Source organism: Cyclopterus lumpus, chromosome 1, assembly GCF_009769545.1.
Source record: "Cyclopterus lumpus isolate fCycLum1 chromosome 1, fCycLum1.pri, whole genome shotgun sequence".
Taxonomy (NCBI): Eukaryota; Metazoa; Chordata; class Actinopteri; order Perciformes; family Cyclopteridae; genus Cyclopterus; species Cyclopterus lumpus.
The window spans coordinates 15,804,049-15,826,845 of NC_046966.1; the positions used below are offsets into that span (position 1 = coordinate 15,804,049).

At 39.5% G+C, this 22,797-nt stretch overlaps 1 protein-coding gene across 4 annotated transcripts in view; it reads left to right on the forward strand.

The window, feature by feature from the left end:
* Nucleotides 1–22,797, forward strand: part of ctnna2 (catenin (cadherin-associated protein), alpha 2) — a 239,359-nt gene that overhangs the window by 201,610 nt on the left and 14,952 nt on the right. For 3 of the 4 annotated variants that reach the window (XM_034534786.1, XM_034534816.1, XM_034534806.1), the window contains 6 exons: nt 7,066–7,158; nt 8,825–8,981; nt 9,764–9,964; nt 17,570–17,721; nt 18,015–18,025; nt 21,163–21,265. In XM_034534786.1, the coding sequence (XP_034390677.1) occupies nt 7,066–7,158; nt 8,825–8,981; nt 9,764–9,964; nt 17,570–17,721; nt 18,015–18,025; nt 21,163–21,265 (717 nt within the window). The remainder of the gene's footprint in view (nt 1–7,065; nt 7,159–8,824; nt 8,982–9,763; nt 9,965–17,569; nt 17,722–18,014; nt 18,026–21,162; nt 21,266–22,797) is intronic. The other variant, XM_034534796.1, reaches the window with a different exon arrangement.

Below are 22,797 nucleotides of genomic sequence, written 5' to 3' on the forward strand. Positions count from 1 at the left end.
AGAAAGGGAGGGCAGGAGGGAGAGAGAGAGAGAATGCAAACAGAAATCAATACTTCAGTTGAAACAGGTCTAGTTGCTTTTTGTTTTATTTTTTCGGGGAAGGAGTAATGGAGAAGAACTGTAAGAGAGACATTCTGGCCCCTGTGGCTGCAGCACAAGCTTGAGCAAAAGGCACAAGATGTTGTAAGATGAACAAACTACTGTGCTACTACCTGGGAGACACAACTCTCTGACTGCATAGGTGGTACCAACACCCGTTGTGCGAGTGGTTGCTCGTAGCTATATGAAGATAAATAGCCATTCTTTGCTCTTCAAGACTAGAGCAAAGTAGCAAGATACCAAGGCCAGGGAAGAGGGAATAGTAGCCCTGTGCAAGTGAGTCAGCCATTTGTTCTCATATCCCTTCTTTCTTTAATGCCCTGCCATTCACACTGCTTTGAATGGCTCACTTAAAGCTGTAAGTTACTCATATAGTGCATGGGCAGACATTCTCACACACACACACACACACACACACACAACACACGTATTTACCGTATATCCTCGTCCCAAGACAGTGCTGTCCAGCTTGCTTTATGACTTGTTTACATTGCTTTAAATTACCTCTCTGTGTCCCTTGTTGGGCTCAATAAAATGTTATATTATGAATGTTATTCACTCGGTGCCCGTCCTCTCGTCCTATGGCCCTCTCCATTTAGGCATTCAAATTTCAATGTATATAAATCACATTTTGAAGCCTCTTTGTATGTTGCCACTGCAAGAAACTACTGGTTCCTCAGCATTTACCTCTGGAAAGGGGTGAACAAGCAGAGTGCAGATATATTGCAACCATCTTCTTTTGTATTACATCAGGTGCTTCTACTCTCCTGTCTGATGTGTGTATGTACGTCTGCAGTCATGTGAAGGTTTCTGCAGCTGTCTGGACTGTGCTGTCATCCACCCGAGCTGCTGTGTCATGTAATGTCTCCCTACCAGCGGCGTTGTTTACCTCCCGAGCAGCCTGCAGCACATTATCATATTTATCGAGAAGTCAGCCATGGTATTAACAGGAATACCCAATCCTCAGCTGCGGCTCCAAAGAAACGACCACTGTAAATCACACGCTGTCAGCCTCCTATGAAAGTCATGGTTGTTAAGGAGACCATGAGGTGACTGTGAAGGCTGTTATTTTTTTTATTTAAAACATATAGACTCAAAAGAAAATACAATTGTTCCACAGTACAACAATTTAAAATCAACATTTAATATATATGTACTTCTTACTACTTCATCAGTAATCATCCTTATCATCTGCTTGTATTAATGGGGCATTGCATGTTAATTAATAATTATCTTAAATATTAGGAATGGCCACAAATGAGCTTCTGCTATTCCAACAGACAAACACAAAAGCTTCAGTGTGTAGTCATGATCTATAACAAGGTATTCTAGGTTTGCAGGTATGGCATTGATAAAGTCATAGTGACAAAACAGAAGACTGACAGATTGTTTATTTTGTGAGTTTTGAATTTACAGGGACTATCTGGTTGGACACAGACCAGGATGCAACTGCAGGTTAACAGATTCATTACAATAGTACCGGATTAAAGAGAATTCTGTTTTTTCTTGAAAAAAGTGTTGATCATAAATTAAGACAAAAATACAAATACAAAGTCTAACTATAATCAAACGCATGTCTAAATGAAGAGAAAGTGTTAACTCTATTAATAGTAGTGCTGTCAGAAAGCAAGCTTGATTATCTGACATACTGATGAGTTGTAATGGACACATTACAGGGTTATTAATAAAAGTAATTTTTCAGTGAAAGAAAATCATGGCATACAACTATAATCAGGGAAATACAGAGTGGTCTTTCTCATGTCCTACTGACTTCCACTGTACCTATTGTCTAGCTTGAGGTGAACTGATGTAGAAGCAGCTTTGTTGAGGATGTATTGACCGTTTGGAATCGGGTAAGTGAACATCCATGTTGCTATAAAGGGCCCTCAGTGGATGTCTTAACCCAGTTTCATTTTCTAAACCTTACAGTTTAGCAGAACAGAATTAAAACCCTGGCTAGTGAACACTATTTCTCTCCTAAAGATCGGTGCATCAGAAAGAATTAAAGACACTATTGGTTTCTCTGTGTGTGTGCTTGCATTTGTGGGATTGTGACTGCATCTGTATGCATGGAGTTGATGATCCAATCCAGGGGTCTGTGGGGAGGCGTATATCCTCGTCAGCCACATATTAGTCCACCTGTCACTTAGTAAACTGTGACTTAAACTCATTTCCATTCGAAGTTAGGAGAAGTGTAGAGAGAACTCCTAAGTGCATTAGAGTCACTCCCAATTTAGGTCCACTTTATCTCTCAGGCGAGGGTGGAGAGGAGGTGGGAGAAGGGTTGCACAGTGAGCAATTAAACAGCAGTCTGCAATCAAAATTACTCTAGAAGTCCTTCCCTAACTTCAAATAATCTTGTCTCCTGACATACGAGAGAAGGAGAGACTGTTTGATTGTCTGTTATATTGTTTTCCAAAATATTTGGCAGTATTTAGTATGAAATTATTATTATTAATAAAATGGCGTTCGGTTTATTTTCACTTCCTCTGATCACACACTATAACATATGAGGCATATCACTTATTAAAGACAAGGACGTCAAATGTGTTGTTCTGAAAGTAAGTCATTCACCAATCAAGAAGATCCAAGTGTAGAATAGACACTACAAACATTACCATGGCGAACATGCTTGAAGATCTTTTTGTTCTTGTTATTTTAGACTTTTCTTGTTTGATATGCAGCAAACGCTGGAATGCCTTTTGATGTAGTTGAGAGCCCGGTGGGCATTCTCCCTGAAGCAATATGTACTTCCCTCTTTAATAGGGATTGATTTTCAAAGATGTGAATAATTGTCAGCTACAGCAGGTCATCGACTCCTGCTGCATGTTATCCCCTGCAGACTTAACCTTCACTCAACTTTGACATCGAGGGTTACCTAATGTAATGCACCCTAACCTACGGTCCATGCATAGCTACAGGCGTCACCACTGGGGGCTTCCAGCTCCTGACTAAAACAAATATGAGTACGCCTGTGAGAGCGTTCTGTAATTGTTTCACAGTCTGCATACTGTATTCCCTGTCATATGTTCTGCTCTGTCCATGTTGACAGTTTATTTATTGTGTTTGCGAGTGCATGTCAGTGCTTATATGTGTCCCCAGGTGGTGAGAGGCTGAACACGTGCAGTGAGAGAGTGTTTTTGTGCATTTGAAAGAGATAAAATACGGCCCTTTAGCCCCATGTCAATAAAGCCTTTGCCAACCCTATCCCTGCAACAAGTAAGCATCTAGATCACATACTTTTAATAGAAGAAAGTGCTTCTGTGTTACATCACTTTACTTAAATGTCATCCCCACTGATTGCTTCTTCCACTCCTATTCTTCTTCTTGCTCAAGTCCACTTCCTGCTTCATCCTCGGGCGTAGCTGTTGTACCCAGCACCTTGGCTGACACCGACTCTATTAGTCCTTCCTGAGAGTTAGTAACTGGAAGGGAGATTTGTGTGCTGTAGCTGCCTGAAAATGGCTGTGGAAATGGCATGGTTTACGGGGGCACTGGCCGTCCTGAGTGAAGCAAGGAGAGTCATCTTCTGGCTCAGCTTTTCTCCTCCTTGGCACGGACACTTAAGTGTTCACTCCATCCAGAATGATCAAAGATATAAAACATGAATAATAATTTGTCAAAGGTTTTAGGTATTACATAAGGAATAATAGGTACAGAGAGTAGATTCTTGAGATTTCATGGAGATAACTAATTTTATGTATATATATATATATATATATATATATATATATATATATATATATATACACACACCGTAATTATACAATGCTAAATAGCAATAAAGAGAGACTGTTAAGATGTTATTTAATGTTTTACTATCATCAGTGCTTCCTGGCGATAGATGTGAGGTTCTAACTGCCGTCATTAAAACATTTAAAAGAAATGACACTGTCAGATCTATTTTCAGTTACTCAGCTATTTAAGTGAATTAGATAGCATACACGAGAATGCCCATCTCCCCAACTGCACTGGAAACCTTCATCAAATTAGAATTGAAGTGATTATCCAGGGCAGAGCAAAAGGACGAAAATCGATAGTTCTTTGTTTGAGGCTAAAATGAAGAATGAGCATTCAGAAAAGGATCTAGCTCTCTCTCCCTCTCCCTCTCTCTCTCTCACTCTCTCTCTCTCTATTGCTCTCTTTCTCTCCTGATATCTCACACACACCTACACAAACACTCACACACCTCTTTGAATTGCATGTTCTATTCCAACATCCTTGACCGTATCAGCATTAGGCTTGCACGGTAAAGCCTCAAACCTTCTGTCTTGGTTTTTCCCTCCTCTCTTTGGAAAAAAACCTCAAAGGAGAAACACTTCCTTAGATAATTGCAATTAGTAGTTTTGGCTGGATGTTGCAGTGTTGGCCCTGGCCCAGCTCTCTGTGTTGGGGTAAGAGGGAGTGGGAGTGGGCCTGTCGGGCATGTTTCCAGCCTCCACAAAGCCCTTTGCCCCTTTGCTTCACATGGGCTCTGCGAAGCCTCCCATTAGCTGCTGGGCCTGAGCAGAACTAGAAAAAGAAAACTACATAATAAAAATAGAGAGAAGGGACTTGCTTTCTGCTAGTCAGGTACCGCAATTATACTGTAATTGGGAGGAAAAAAAGCTAAATGGAAAGGGCTGAACCTTTGTCCTACTTCTTGAAAGCCTGCTCCTTTTTAGACACACAGCAAATGACACATTAAGGCTTTGTCATTCAATGACTTTCAGTGTGATTTCAATTTCAGCCCACAAAATTACATCAAATTCTACTGGAACAATAGTATTGCGCCAAGAACATTCTCCAAATAGGTCCAGTGCATTTAGGAAATATCTAACATTAGAGGAGAGATTTGTTTGCAAATTCAACGATAAATGTTCTGTCAGTCAGAACTATGAATATAACCAAAGCGGGAAGCAGCTGGAGTCCATTTAAGTAAAAGGGAAAAAATAACTGAATTGTAAACAGTAATGGCTTGATTTGGCTAGCCTTTTCTTTATTGGAAGTATTTTATAGAGACTATAAAGCATTCATTTCAAATGTAATGTGTGAAGACAAGAAGAAATTTGCAAATATGTCACAGCATAATAGAGGTTCTTGGAAATGGTCAGTTTGTTTACTGTAATGTAAAACAGTAAGTCAATGCGGGGAACTTGAAATATACTGGAATTGTCCTTTTATATTATGCTGCATATGTTATTAAAACCTTCTGCAAACAGCCATTCACATTTATGTGGAACACAGACTCTCAATTGCATGCTGTCTTTTCTATCTCACACTCTCACACACACACACACACACACACACCACTTCACATAAAGGACTACAATCCATCAATGTGCTCATTGCTGTCATGAGTAAAGAGACAGAGCTCTAAGCAAGAGTCCTCTAGCACAAATTTGATTTACCTCAATTTGCCTCAAACAGTGACATGTGAGCACTTGAAGTGCTAATACAGACTGGCACCTTTTGCTGCCAACAGGCATGTGTCTGCTTAACTCGGTTTCAAAGTCTGGGCTCATGCTGCATTCTGATTTACTTAAGGATGGTATTGGATATAGAGTTTTAAGTTGTGAAAATTAACTGAGAAATGCAGTGATACTGTGGAGGAATATGATGCTTCACATGGGAATACAGCAGACTATGTGTGCGTGTTACTGTCGGTGTAAGAAATTGATGGAGATGTTGTTGTGGTTTCATATTTGTCTGTATGATATACTGCATACAGATACCACAACATCTTCAAATGCCATCAATCAAATATAATTAGTTTCCAAAAGAATTATGACAAATTAACAGACATTTTTGAAGATATCAGTGCATCCTGACATACTATTAAAGAAAATTAACATTAAAAGCTCTCAATAAAGGAGTCAGGTTGGAAACATGTCATTAAGAAACAGTACTTTGATAGGACAGACATAAATCAAAGTAATGTTTGTTTCATACATAAAAAACATCTGGCACCTTAATTATACAATAAAGCACCTCTTTGCACCACCAGGCCTCAAAACGATTTAGGCATGCTCGTCATGGAAATGTCAACCTAATGAGTTAGGCTTTCTGTTTACATATTGTGTGAACCTGGCCATTTTGGATCTGAATGAATCCAATTACCTCGCGGCATCTGAGCGCTTTATTCCAACCTGTGCCACGTCACTCTACTATGTCACAGACATTCTTGGCATGCATGGCCTCTGCAGTAATGTATTGCAGACTGTATTAACTGTGGTCTATACAAATTAGTTCCCACGCATTATAAGTTGGACTGACACAATATCTATGTCATCAAACTCATCACTTACTCACCACCAATTGTGCAGCTCAAAAATAAAATTGCCACCTGTATTGATGTATATGTATGTATAAGTATGATGTGATACTGGCTATTTCCTGCAAGTTATGACAAGATTAGTGCTTGAGCAGATTCCTTTGGCACATTGTTTCCACTAGCAAAGGCATTCTAAGGCAAATGTAAAAAATTCCATTTCTGCACACATCAATACAAAACTCATATATTATCCACATGCCAATACAATGGGCATGTGGATAATATATGAGTTTTGCTGTGATACAGCAGGGATGTGGATATCTACTTAAGTCTTTTTTGCACAAAATCAAATATATCCTCTCTGAGGAAATTTCAAACTAAAAAGTCTAACTGTGGAAGATACCCACTTGATTTGTCTAACTGAAGCTGCCTTGGACTAAACTTAAGAATGTTTTTTTTTTGGACAGGATGTGGACTGATCCCCATTACTTTGAGGGCATTAGGACTGTATCTCTTCAGGCAGTACGGACAGAATGGAACAAGTGAAACAACCAAAACGTGTTTTATTGTACCTAGTCGGGGAATGGGAACCAATGCTGTTCAGTTGGGAGTCTGACAGAGTGGGAACATGAGACTTGTCTGTGCTCATGACCTTCAGGTAAAAAGCACTCAGTCATAAGTGTTGTGTCCTTTTTTTGTTTGGTTCTATTCAGGTGGCCAACCTCGCTTGCTCCATTTCCAACAACGAGGAGGGTGTGAAGTTGGTTCGAATGGCTGCCACCCAAATTGACAGCCTATGTCCACAGGTGAGGAGAAAAAAAAAAAATCCCTCTTTACACAAGTGTGTTTTGGTAATTATAAACTCTTCTGAACAGGTCTGAGATGGGTATCTTTAAAGTGTTTTTAGAAATTGGAATAGCTAGAAATGACAGGGAAAGAACTTCAGTTGGCAGAAGGTGAGACAGAGCAATGAGGAATGTGTAGGTGGACCTCGTAGTACAGTTTCTCAGGCTGCAAGCAACGGAGGAGAATGAAATCGATCCATTGTTTCCAAGGTTAACGATAGGCCTTATTCTCACGGCACCGAACATAGTAATTGAGAAGAAAGGCTGACTTTGAGAGTCAGGACCTAATGTGCAGGCCCAACTATGCACACATGCTGAGACCCACTTAGAAAACTTTGGGAGGAACCGTCTCCTGATGCCTCTTGGCAATGCTCAATACAGACAGATTAAAAAACATAGCAGACACTGACTTTGTGGCTGGGGAAGGAGGAACAAAGAAGGGATGGAACAAAGAGAAATATTTCCATCTGTTCTGGGTAGAGTGAACCCTGGTCCCCTTTATCTTTACACAAGCACAAAAACACAAGCATGCACACACACACACACAGACACACAAACAAACACACACTCACTGGCCATGTCTAGATCAAAGTGCCTGGTTTCCTACATCAGATTTGTTTATCTAAAGCTATTTCTAAAAAGGAAGAAGTGATAAAGAACAGGGAAGGAAAAAAAACATGATACTTCTTGTTAAAGTACACATGCCAGCTGTCATAGTGATATGATTAATACTGCCATGTCGTAAGAGTCTGTTGATGTGAAGAGTCTCAGTAGAATGAAAAGACTTTTGTATTTTATCATTTTTAAATCCTGTGACATGTTGATTTTTTTTGGGCCTGAAGCCAAAGTGTCTATCTTACATAGATCAGATTCCTGAAAACCAAGATACTTTTTGGAAAAGATAGCTGCTCTCTTCACGTTTTAATACATCCATGGGTTTTCTGGAAATCTCACATTTGTGAGACCATAAATCAGCAATTAATTCCTACAAAAACACTGTTTCAAGAACCAAAGCCTGATATAACTCCTTCCTTTGTATCACATACTTTCCGCTTCCAGGAAATCTATCAATTTCTTCATTAGGATGAACATGAGCAATGTAGTTTTATTAATCATTCCGAGATACACAGCCTTGCTCGTATAAATACTCACTCAAGCCCCAAAGTGAAAGCTGAAAATATAGCCCAATATATGTGCTTTTACTCCTGTGCAATCTAGCTTTTACATTTTTTTATTTTTGATCTTGTTTAAAGATTAACATCTTCAGGAGGAATACATGAGGTTGAGAACCACAGCCAGATAATGTATAGAGACTGACTAATGCTTAATTACCATTAGTTTGGACCTTTTCAGGAAATGTGTTGACAATAATACGAACCAGATGTATTGGCCAGTTATGAGTACACATACAAGTTTTTTGTTTGCTCTCAATGTACAATCACATAAATAGAAATATAGGTAAAACCGAGGACAACAAATTTGAACAAGAGTAAAAACAGTCTGACTGTTTCTGTAAAATGTAAACAATAGTACAGTTTCTGAAAGAAAAAAAGAAACCATTAACATAATACAATGTGTTGTTCTTTACGTACCTTGTGTAACAATGTTGGCCCCTCCTCCATGACAGGTTATCAACGCTGCTCTCACTCTGGCTGCCCGTCCCCAAAGTAAGGTGGCCCAGGACAACATGGACGTTTTCAAAGATCAGTGGGAGAAGCAGGTGCGCATCCTTACCGAGGCCGTGGATGACATCACCTCTGTGGACGACTTCCTTTCTGTGTCAGGTATGAGGAAACACAGCACGAATTCTTAAATGATTAGGTATTTGAAGAAAACCATGCACAAGTTCCTAATTGCCATACACTCAAACAATCACACCCCTCCTTTCCCAAGTGTGTCATAGAACTACGGTGGCCCTCAGGTATGGTGTAGGTTTCTTTTGTTGAACATATGTATTGATAAAGTATTGGCTTTTTAGTTGCAAATGTTTTATTGCAATAACAGTAACGAGCGTAGTTGCTGTCAACTCGAGTATTCTTAACTTCACCAGCGCCTCTCCACACCCACGCGTATTGTGTGTTTGTGTGCACATGTCTATGTGTGTGTTTAGTTGGAGGAGCTCAGCCCGACAGAGAAATCAGTGGAAATGCTCGCTTCAGCGTGATAAGAAATTACACCAAAACATTCAAAAGTGCGAATAAAAAGTACCAGTAATGTTGGAGCTTATCAATAATCCAATCTTTTAATCGTTTAGAGCAAGTGCTGCTGAGGGTTTGTCCATGCCAGATGGTGGACTCCATGGAAGACGACACACTCCCTAGTAGAGATGATTTGCTTTTTCTAAGCTAAAATAAACAGATGATAAAAAGATGATTCTTTGTTTCAGGTCATTATACATAAATGAAAGCCAATTAATCCCCCGAAATGTTACACACTGTTCCTTTAAACATGACTGGCCATATACGAAGAAAGAAAATTAAGAATCCAAACATTATTTCACCCAATTAAAGAAAGATTTTGGTCCCCCTAATTCTATTCACTGTCGTTCTTGTTTGCCTTTTCCAAGAGAACCACATCCTTGAGGATGTCAACAAATGCGTCATTGCTCTGCAAGAGGGAGACGTGGACACTCTCGACCGAACTGCTGGAGCCATCCGGGGCCGAGCTGCTCGCGTGGTCCACATCATTAACGCTGAGATGGAAAACTACGAACCTGGGGTCTACACAGAGCGTGTGCTGGAGTCCATCAAGCTCCTGTCTGAGACGGGTTAGTGCGCTGTACACAAAGCCGGGGTGGCACAAGAAGTCACAGTTTAATGTATTACATTATTGCATTGTGAAGATTAATTCAGTATCCTTCACCTTTGTACTGTGCTTGCATCAAACATTCTGCGACAACCCTTTTGGCAAGTTACGCTACTTTCATGAGGAGAAGTGCAACACACACACACACACACACGCTAGCACTTACTTAGCCACCCACTCTGTTCAGTGACTTACAAACACACTGTAATTGCCTGGATGCCCAGTGTCCCACAGTTTTGATCAGTGTCTTGGCTCTAACACCAACCTTTATGCGGCTTCTGTGTCACAGCACATTCCAGGAGACCTGAATGTATCTCTGTGGCAGATCAGACTCAGAGACAATACATGTCTGAGTCCCACCTAAAGGGAAGACTAGACCCATTCAGTCAAATACTGAATACTTTTCACAATAAATGAGGTGTTAGGATGCAGTGGGGAGTAAAGAGTTGTGTTAAGCGCTGTGAAATCTACTTAGTATACTAGATTGGGCACCTATAAATCTATAAAGTATAAGACATTTGTAGGCCACAGGAGTGAAGGGCCCACCAAAAGCATGTGCTATATATTGAGTAGAAGAAATGTAATTTATGCGTCAATATCCTTTTAGAATATTAAGTTGTTAGCCACATTGAAGGTTCCCAGGCCGTTTGGGCCATGAGTAGGTCCCCATTTTTATTATATCGTTAAACATACGCCAGCAGGTGACACGATACACATTCTTACCAAGGGTGTCACTATCCCACTGTTTTACCGCTGACAGTAACGTGCCAAGACAGTAGAGCAAAAGTTTGTCATCAATGCTGAATGTTGAATGAACTCAACACATTTATTAAATGTTAAAGATACACACAAAGCATTTTGGTTAGTAACACTGACTGTAAACTTTTCTTTGTTTACATTGAAAGGCCTATTACATATGGAAAGTCACTTACTGTACTATTGTGTTGCCAAACAAAGCCACACTTTGTAACACTATGCGAGGTTGTAAGGCTTCCACCTTGATCACTGGCATTTCATAAGTGGGAGAAGGGGTGAGCTTTTTTCAATGTTGGAGTGGGACACTTGCTCTTCCTGTAAGTAGTACACACTAGTACAGACCGGGTATATACAACAAAAAAATCTCAGAAGAAAAGTTTGTATGTCACATGTTGCAGACAAACAAAAAACCCAGAATGAAATAAAAGACGTAATTTAGAAATGACATTTCCACAAGAATGAAACCACAATCCCTCTTTTATAAAAGCTCCCCTCTCCATTCTCGTCCATCCATCCCTCCCCCGGTTTCTATCTTTACCATTAGAGCCAATTTAGCGAGGCGCCATATCTATTGTTTTGCTTGTTACTTTCATCTGCCAGGATAATTGAGGGAAACATTACACCCCCCCACCCCCACATACACCAACTTCGCTAGCTGATAAGTGGCAGACAGCATTAGGTGAATCACGTGTGTCTTGTGTCTTGTGTCTGCTGGCGCTCAACCATAATGGACTGCACACAGTGCTAGCTATTCTTTAATCTTTATTTGGATCCCCATTAGCCTCCACAGAGAGGTCGCCAGTCTGGTTATATGGTGCCTTAAGCACATTATGTTCTATTATTGCATAATTTAGTTTAATTGATTGGGGTAATTAATTAATGAAGTATAGTGGCAATATCTCTTGGACACTTGAGGTCAATTTCATATGACCATAACCCTGTCACACACAAAGACGTTGTAATTGTGCTGCTGTTCTATTACACCTCCATGGAGCATGGAGCTAGTGTTGTCAGCAGGACCCCAGAAACATGATGTCGGTCCTACTGAGAACAACGCATGAAGAACTGCTGTTACCGAAAGCACACTGTTTTTCTAAATCATTATAATGTAAATATAATGGACAAAATGAGAGGCGTACTACATTAATGCTTTACATAAGCGAGCCTGGATACACAACATCTCTACACTTAGACAGAGGCCAGAGTATCACTTAGCTGAAGCATTTCTATTTTTATCATACTGTTCTTTTAGATCACCATTTTAGAAATTCTGAGCTTTTTTAGTGTAATAAAATGTATTATTGAGTTGTTTATATGGATTAGTTCAACCGCCTACACACGATTATGTACTGTACTTTTTAAAGTTTGGACTGAAAACTTTAAGAACACTGTTAGCTATGTTCACACAATTAGTACAGAAAACATATATATTGTTCCAATTTCTAATTGACGACAGTATGACAACATTTTCCCTGAGATAACAATATTAATGCACAGTGCCACTGATGCAAAGAAAACCAGGCACAGACAATACTGCAGCTATAGACTTGCAGTTTCAAGTCAATCTTTACTTCCTTGTCGACAAGAAAAGTAACAGTTGCAACTGTTTAGACGTGGAGATGTCGACATGCCGATGTGTGCCATCAATAGGAAAGTAATAGCTTCAGCAAATGTACTCCTTGAGCCACCTGCAGGCAATGACTGTTGCAGCTACAGTATTTTTGTTGTAATCGTGGCTGTTTGGATAGATGTTTGTTAACTGGAGCAGCCTTGTAACTAATACCTGGACTAAAGAGTTCACAATGTTCTCAGTGCCAGCGCCAGATTTGATAAAACATAGTCTTCTGTACAGTTGCAAGTCTAACAAACTACTATGTTCTCCTATAGATGGGGCAAGTTGTCATTTGTACAACTTTTGAAAACCAAAAATGTACAAAATCTGCAACATGCCAACATGAATGAGTTTGTGATTAATTTATAAGCCAGTTGTGTGCTCAAATAAAACTTAGATGCTGTTCCATTCTACGAAACTGCAATTGAACTGCAGCCCAAAGCAGGAAACCCAGCCTATAATTAACAAGACGATGTATATATGAACAAGCATCTGATTTTACGATGGTGTCCTGTCTGAATTCACCTTAAGGTAGGGGCTGAGATGATACAGTGATGATACAGAGATGATACAGATGAAGTCTCACTGGCTGCATGGCCTTAGGGAGGACTCATGTCTTACGTAAACTTTAACGAGGCCTTGTGTGCTTTCGATTGTGGGTACTAATTGAGATGTAAAGGTGTGTAACCGGCAACTGTGTTAGACCAGCGTTTCATCGGCTCCATATTTCTCTTTGATGAAGGGCTGTTATGTTTCCCTTCCTATTTCCCTATTTGTGGTGATAGTTGGTGCTCTTTGGGGCTACCATGCACATCTGATCTGCACCATAAAGCACTTATTGATCCTTGCGAACCTTTGCTTCCCTCTTCCCTCAGTCCTCACAGGCCTGATGTCTATGGATTTGAACACAGTCAAGGAGAAATCTATAGCTCGGGGAAAGATGATTAAGTGTTGCTGAACAAAGAAAAAGGATATAGGACCACACACTTTTTAGAGGGTACTGAGTCCAATTAACTAGACTCTACCAAAAAATCCATAGCTGTCAACAAGGATTTCACTAAGCGATCTGAGCAGGGATTTTAGTGGAATTCATTGATGTGGTCCCCTTTTCCCTTTTCTCAGTAGTGTGCATGAGTAAAACATTTATCCTGTGCCTGTGTGCCTGTGTGTGTGTGTGTGTCTGTCTGTGTTTGAGTTGGCTGTTTGTGTTTTTATTTGATTGCCCCTGTGTTTATGCCCCCGGCAACTTGGCCAATCACAGCCTTCTTTCTGACAGCTGCCACATCAACACGGGACACTTATCACAACAGCCTGCTCTTTGACCTTGTCTGAGTTTGCCCATCCCTCGTTCTCATATTGACTGTGGTCAAATTTACGGCCGGGCCAAATACAGCCAGCCAAAGCACACAACTCTTAGGTGTAAAGCTGAGCCATAGATTCCTGACAGACAGTCCACACATGGGCCCGGGATTGAAGCGTGTCCTTGAGAGGGAGGAAAATCAATAGCCTAATGGGAAAGTGGTTATGGCTTCTCTCTCTTTTCCCCTCTCCCTCCTTCTTCCCCGGGACACTTTTCTGCCCACTAACTCCCTATGTTTAAACTAATCTTCTCCTCAAAAAAGGGACATATTTTCACGTCGATCATTAATGTGTTGCCTGGAGAGGGTCGATTAAAATACTGATATATGGTCTTAGTCACTGTGCCATTTAGAGCAGCAGGGTGGCATTGCTCCTTGCTATTATCGGGGCACAGTAAATGGGATTTAGCCAGGGTTTTGCAGCGAGTCATAACACACATGCACACACTGCCACCCACTAACTGTAAATCAGTTGATCAAGTGCACTAAAAAGAAGTGCAGCAGAGACTGAGGGAGAGAAGTAAAGACACTTTTTCACATTGTCTCCTTTGAAAATAATAGCTCTGAGAACCAGACTGTGTGGCTGGCCCGACTAAAAGTAACTCACCATAAATATAGAGCATGTATTGTAACATCTTTAATCACAATACCTTGTTTGTGACATCAATTAATCAGTTGTACTTAAGGGGACTGACTGGGTGAGACACCCATTAAATTGTTATCCATTGTTACAATGATGTGAAAATAGGTTTTAGCCAGAATAGAAAACAGATGGCAAACTCCCGAGTTGAAGAGGTAAGGCTTAATCTGTGTGTAAATAGAGGTGGGAGTTACAGTGGAAGAGAGTGCTGATGAGAAAATTGCTATGAGAAGAGCAGAGCCGTATGATGAGGTACGTGAATCATTCTAACCTCGGTTAGAATGTAGATCAGTCTCTTAATCTCATAACCTTCGATGTTCTCTTGGATTTCTTCTTGAGTTGCTTTAAAATTTGATGCGACATTTTATCAGATTCTCACACACATACACATTTGTGCCAAAATGAATTCAGAAATGCACCTCCGTGCTGTGGTAATGATCTGTCAATCTCAAGGTAGCCACGTCCTAAAATATACCCTGCTGTGTTGTTTATTTTACTCTAAATGGGACCAAAAATCACCCACTGCTGGCTAGTTCAAGGCGCTTCCACATTGGCTTCTTTCGAAAGTGTATAGAAAACCAAGAATAATCACACCAAAAGCGTTGTGAATTTTTTGCTGAAGTTTATTACATACAAAGTCAATTCACAGACGCGAATGGATGCGAATAACGCAAATTTCCGCCAGGTGGCGAATAGCATAACACGAATAGCGTAACAAGAATAGCATAACACGAATAGCGTAACAAGAATAGCGTAACACGAATAGCGTAACACGAATAGCGTAACAAGAATAGCGTAACAAGAATAGCGTAACATGAATAGCATAACACGAATATCATAACACGAATAGCGTAACAAGAATAGCATAACACGAATATCATAACACGAATAGCGTAACAAGAATAGCGTAACACGAATAGCATAACACGAATAGCGTAACACGAATAGCGTAACAAGAATAGCGTAACAAGAATAGCGTAACATGAATAGCGTAACACGAATATCGTAACACGAATAGCGTAACACGAATAGCGTAACAAGAATAGCGTAACAAGAATAGCGTAACAAGAATAGCGTAACACGAATATCGTAACACGAATATCGTAACAAGAATAGCGTAACAAGAATAGCGTAACAAGAATAGCGTAACAAGAATAGCGTAACATGAATAGCGTGACACGAATATCGTAACAAGAATAGCGTAACATGAATAGCATAACACGAATATCGTAACACGAATAGCGTAACACGAATAGCGTAACACGAATAGCGTAACACGAATATGCAATGTCTTCTTGGATCACTTTGATTCTTAAACTACAAGAAGAACACAAATAAAAAATAAAAATATAGGCCTATGCAGGTTTTGTGTGTATCATTGCTTTTGATTGTAATATATTGCCTAAATTGAGAGATTTGGACATCAACAATCGTGCAGTTTGTGGTGTTTAGAGCTCGTTAAACACCTCAGTGGGGAACGCCATATCTGCTGTGAGGTTTTTAAGCATCCATTGTACTTCCAGAACTTCTCACTTTAAATATGCTTAAGCCTAAGGGGTGAAAAAAATCCATTCCTACATGGTCACATTTAATTCCCTTCATCATTTTTCAACTGGAATGAGTGAAATTGCTCCTTACCATCAGCAACTTTGCTCATTAAGAGCTTGGAGAACATTTAAATATTTCTATTTAAAACGCCTTCCCAGCGATTCCCAAAAGCCTATTTTACGCTTCTGCAGTAAGTGGATTAAACTGAATTAAAAATTAAAAGAAAAAAGGAGAGCCTTTTTTGTAGTGCCTTTTATGTTTGGTGAAATATAGCTTGTGTTTTATATCAGACATAATAAGTATACTGAAGATACACCTTTAGTGCAAGCTGGCTAATTGATTTAGTTCACTCTGTAAGAGAGGAAGAAAGTGTTGAGAATGATAATAATGTCACACAGTTGGCTTGCTGCTGTACTTTATCTATCTTTTGCCTTGTTTTTCTTATTCCAATTTATCTGTCCTCATTAGACCTGTCTTCTCCTCTTAAAAGAGGGCTGTCTTAAACCAGTTCATGTATCTACCCTTCAGAAATCCACCCCGTATGTATACATATTTGTATGCAGACTATTTCCAATTCTGCCGAGACATACGTTTCTAACATATCAAACAAATCTAAGTCTCTTTCTTTGTCTGTCTGCGTGTAGTTTTCATTCTAAAATTATTTCTAAATATTTATATTTGTCATTTATTCATAGAATATATCTCTTCAATTGTGGAGTTTAACACCAGGCACAGACAATACTGCAATACAAGTTAAGTAAGGGTTAAAAGCATTTAAGTAAGGGTTAAAAGCATTTGTGGTTCAAATGCCCCCATAAATAATACAGCATATGAAGACGGACCTTTCCTGGCTGATGACACTCTGTCCAGGTAAACCACTGCTTTTGTTATGATAATTTGTGACATCACAGAGGCCTTACAAAAACACATTAATAAACTCTGCATTCAATTATTTTGACTCAAGGGGAGATTACGTCGAAAGGTAGCCTGTTAAATATTCAAACATTTGGTCCATATTCGTGAATATTTAATAAAGTATATTCACATTCAGCACAATTCATTTGGAAGCACAGAGAGCGGAAAGGTCTGGCCAATTGATACCGACAACAAAACCGACTGTTTTTATGGTCAATTGAGACTTTTCTTTTGTTGCTTGGCTTTTGTTTGGCTCAAAAGACTGATGAATTTGTTTCCATTCATTGTGATTTGACAGGCTGAGCTTGCACGCTAGCGGCCTTGTACGTCTTCTCACAGGTGACACACAGGACACACACACACACACACAGACGGACCAATTTTCCTGTAAAAAGAGGTGAAATAGTTCATTGAAGTGCAATGTACAAACAGCATATTGTCGCATACGCAGAGGTTTAGGGTGACGCGCTCGCCTTCTGGAGTGCACAAATGATCAGAGACTGACGCAGGAGATAATCTCTGCTACCGTTAAATTTGAGATGAAAAGATTCTGATCATGGCCTCAACTAGAACAACTACAAAAGAATAACCATGCTTTCACCATGCCATTTTATATTTTTTTCCTTCTAATTGATAAGCTTGCACCCACTCTGAAAGATTATTAACACATGATACACCTCACTCTCATATCTTTCTTTTGTTCTCCTATCTACCTCCCTTCCCTATTTCTCCTTGCAGTCATGCCCCGTTTTGCTGAACAAGTGGAGGTTGCTATCGAAGCACTGAGTACGAATCCTCCACAGGCCTTTGAGGAGAATGAGTTCATTGATGCGTCCCGTTTGGTCTATGACGGCGTCCGTGACATCAGGAAAGCTGTCCTCATGATAAGGGTATGTTCATCACTGAAATGGTGTAAATGCTCTGCAAGAGTGAATGTGTTTGCAATTGCTGACCAAGACCAAGTGCATTCATTTATTTATGCCTTCCTCAATATATTTAAAACATTTGATGAGGTATTTTGTTGCTGAGTCTGCGTTAAGCATATTTGCTTTAAATGTGTGATCTACTTTGCAATATATAATCACTTCAGTCCATATACTATATTTTTTTAACTTCTGATTATGTTTTTTACCAAAAGTTAATAATTTCCTTACACACACACCAAAGTTGTCACACTCACAAGACACCTTTCAAGTTTTGGCCTCTATGTGGTACATTATTGGTAGAGAAAACTGCGCTAGTGACTTAGATTGACAGTGAATGTGCTCTGACTAAAGTACTATCTACCCTGAGGATGAAGAGAAAGTGGGATTCTAATATGCAATTGAATTCCCATTTGAGATGTCACACTTGTCACATGATCTGTTTTATAAAGTTGGCACAACATTTGTACAGCATGTCATTGTACAAATGCTGCATAACAACATGACACAAGCAGCTCTACTGTCTCACATACCCTGATGTTACAGTATCTGCATTTTTCACCCGAACCTGGCCCTTCTCTTCACCATGTAATTCATTTTATTCAACTTATGCAGGCTGGAAGGTTTCCCAGTGCAGCTCTGGAAAAAATCTAATTATGGAAAATAATTTGATGTTGGTAAATAATGTAAAACAGGCAGCTTTGAACTGCCCGGGACCAGCTGGCATCATAATCCCATCCAAGTTCAATTACTTTCCGAGGAAACAACTTGGAAGGATCCTTGCTTTCTCTGTTGTCTAACTCCATCATATAGATAGCAAATGTCGGTTCCACATGTAATAGTTTAGTTTGCACGCATTTAAGCGTCTGTTATATTTTTTCTCCCACTAATGCCGAGTAATGGCTCCTTTAGAATTTTCACTGCACAGATCTTATAAGGAGTCGACAGATTAAGAAACCAATTCTCCACAGTGTTTAAAATTGAAAGCAGGTCTTGAGAAGAGAGTAAAGTTATAATAAAAGTTCTTAAAAAGCATAGTTTTGTCCTGGCCTTTATGTACCCACACACACACATATAAAGAGCGGAGGTACTGGATTACAGCACTACATATCTACAGCCGGTATCAAACAGAAAGTTCAACCTTTACTGGAAGTTTAGAGGAAGTAACACCAATTACAGAAGTGAATGAGGCTACATTCAAGGGGTTATGTTGTTTCAGGTCGCACTAAGACGATGAAATACAATCCACGAAGGCTGGCTTTAATAATACATCCTTGAGTTTAAAGTCTTATCAGGATGCCATAACATTGTGTTTGAAGATACTATGAGACACGCTTTTTAAACTCTGAAATATTATCATAATTACAACATTTGCATTCTCTGCTTCGATGGTCACAACGTTAACAGCAGAAATTACAATAACAAAGCAATCTACTGGGTAACCTCTTTTGTCAAAAAACATGGTGGGGTTTTTGCTGGACCCCTCTGTGTCTGCACCTGCACTGCACTCAATACAGCCTCACACAGCTGGTTAACATCTGGTTCTGTTATCCCGGCTACAGTATTTAATAGATTCACATGAAGAGGGGAAGGGTCGTCAAGTGTGCTTGAATTTGACACTAGATGATGTTTTTATTTTCCCATGTGGAAATTAGGTCACTACAGAGGCAAAATATGTTTTTGATTTAGTGGGTTTGAATAGGAATACAGGCACATGACAAGCAAAGCCAAAAGGAGCGATATCCAAATAATCAAATAACGATAAGTTAGTAGGCTTGACAAGTATATATATATACTGTATATATATAAATTCATCACAATTACTATTGTATGTTAGTAAACAGTAATGTAATTTGGTCTACTAGCAACCCATTGTTTGGTATAAATCCTGCTTTATAGCCAGTATGAGCACTAGTTTTGTGAAAAATAAAATGTATATCTCTGATACAATTATTCATATGGAGATTTTAAATGTCAAGATCCTGAAGGAATCATGTCTTCACTGTACAGGTTCTGATCTCATATTCTGCTCTGCAGTAGGAAAACCATCCAACACGGGTTACCATGGTGATGTTAGCTCATTTGGTAGTGAGGCAGCTTCATGAGATCAAGAAGCCTGTGTTGAAGTTAGCTGGCTAACCCACTAATCTTAATTAGTGAGACATCGGAAATGCATATTCATTCTTATTTTTCCACAAATTATTCATGCTCCAAATGCTTTTTCCAATTATTTAGCTTGGTGAAGTTTTTTTTTGTTTATTACATGATGCTTGTGATTCTGTTTTTTTTTTTCTTTTTACATTTTTTTAAATAATAAATCAAAGGACTGTAATTACCTTAAAAATAATTCCATTAAGCAATTAAAATGTCCATACTGCATTGTTTATTGATACATATTAACACACAATAGTCATTATTGTAAGATTATTTTCCAGAAACCAGCTATGCAAAAATACAATGATACTGAACTACATTTATATGTATTCCTCTTTAAAGTAATTTAGCCCCAACGTGTTGTTTAAGTTCATGTTTGTGCTTAGCAGTAGTAAATCTTGAAAGCAATAACAACAGCCTTAACAGAGTCCATCCATAAAATATTGTTGTATCTTGACAAACCTGTTGAAGTATTCTCAAGGTTTTAAGCAACTTATAGCAAATATTTCTGCAACTGACCAGGTAACCAGAAAAATAAAAGCTTCCCTAAAGTTAAACCACTCTGCCCGCACTGTCTCGGTCCAGCGTAATATTTTTATCACATTTTCTACAGTGAGACACTTTAATTCACTTGAATTTAACAATAATGTGTATTGAAGTACAGCTGCTGACGGGTTCTGTGCAAATAGGTCCAGATAGTTATTTGTGCATTTGTTAATTATTCCGTGGTCAAACACTGACTCATTGTTACGATATGTACCTCTAAATTCAAATTTAAGTTGAATGATTTAACAGGCACTGAAAAACTGCCACTGGGTTTTTCTTTTCTTGTAGGTATCTGTTTACCTTCCCACCAAACGTAATGCATAAATGTTGTTAATTTAGAAAATACATAAAATTCCATATTTCTGCATTTTCAAAGAGTGTCAACCATATGTTATTTAATTCGACAGAAGTGTTGGGGGAAAAGAGGAAGTCTGTTATTTAGATGATGACGATCTGATGTGTTTCATTCTGGGACATTTTGGTCTGTCATATGCTGAGTTTGGTTTAAATTATTGGATGAGGCATTGAATACTGAACAACATCACAGGAACAGATGTTGTATGTTACACTGGATTCCCACACAGAGGGGCATGAAGTAAAAATTACTCTTTTCTTCTGTCAATTTATAAGACGTAAGGTGTTTTGCATTTTCTACCTCACTGACTGTTTGCCCGAATTTGTTTTTGTATTTCCAACAGACACCAGAAGACTGGAAGATGACTCTGACTTTGAACAGGAGGACTATGATACTCGCAGCAGGACTAGTGTCCAGACTGAAGATGACCAGCTTATTGCTGGACAGAGTGCTCGGGTGAGTGGATGTTCACCCCCCCCCCCACACTGAAACGTCCTGTATGTGCCCCCAGTTATGCAACCTGACATGAAGAAACACAGAAAAAGACAACATGTATTTAGTTTGGGTTCAGGCTGGGCAATGAGCCCAAATGCATCATATAAATGACTGTAGTGTTATTGCTTCAGTCGTAGGCTGAGGTAGCAAGTTGCGCCGCATCCCACCTCAACACCCACCCCTGTTCCACTGACCATATTGGAATTGATTCAGCCAACTAGTTCCACTTACATAGCATGGAAGTCCATTAAAATTATCCTAACAAGCGGGATTATTTTAAATAAACACCAATCGGGGGTGGCAGGTGTAAAATTGAAATCACAAACAAAGAGGTAATTACCCAATTCCCTTCTGATGCCAGACAAAGGACACAATACAGCATAGTACTATGCAAAGGCTTCAGTCACAATCGCTATGGTCTGGGCTTTGTTGCACATTAGCAATGTTTCACTGGGGCTCAGCTTAAAGAACATTAAGAGGGTATCAGTGCTTGCTCCCCTTCAGCAACACAGGGGCTGTTGTGGTGTGTTGCATGTGAATGGATTGTGATTGGCAGGAGTGTGACTTGGCCCCATGCCTCTCCCTATGGCTCAGGCCTGTATTATACTGCCTGAGTGTCTACATAGTCTGCACACACAGGGGTCTAATGCACAAAGAAGGGGAAAATAAATTAAACCAAAACAGCGGTGTATTACTGCTAAGTGTGTACAAACAAGAGCCCCAATTGTGATGCCTTTTGATAGTAGTTACAACTCCATAAATTAACTCAGAGGCTAGGGATCTGCAAAAAGGCATCCCTCCATTCTCGGGGCTAGATCAAAACACTGTACTTAGATCCTTATTGATAAAATGTCATTTAGAGCCAAATTAAATTTGCAGCACTATTTAGTAGTCAACTGTTTTTTGTTTCATTGATTACCCAATTAAATTGTTGAACTTGTGCAAGTATTGTCAAATCTGCAATCTAACCATGAACAAAAAGAATAAACCCATGCTTTTGGAGCACAATAGCTTGTCCAGGATGACTGTGGGGGTCCTGGGTGTGAAGTGCTTTGCGTTTGTTGTATGTATACTCCCACTAAACCTCCCGCAGCGTAACATTGCAGAGCCATCTGAGCTTGGACGCACCAGCATTGCCACACACGGGAGCCTCACAGCACCAAACTGTCAACTACTTTTCCTGGCACTCAACTGTGCTTTGAGTGGGCAGCTCTTTTGGGGAACAGTTTGAAGTTGCAGCATGTCACTTTGTCATAACGTACAAATAATATAAGGTTGATTAAAAGGTGAGGTGGCTGAATGTAATGATTATTCCTGCTGCCTTGGTCAGCAGGCTATGCAGGAACAAATGCAAGATAATGTATTGCATTAAATGTATACATTTATTATTGTACAACATACTATTCATCGGGCTTACAGTCAAAGCCTCTCACACAGTTAATTGATATAGCCTGTTTTCCCTCTCATAGACACTGGTATGCCCTCAGAGACTA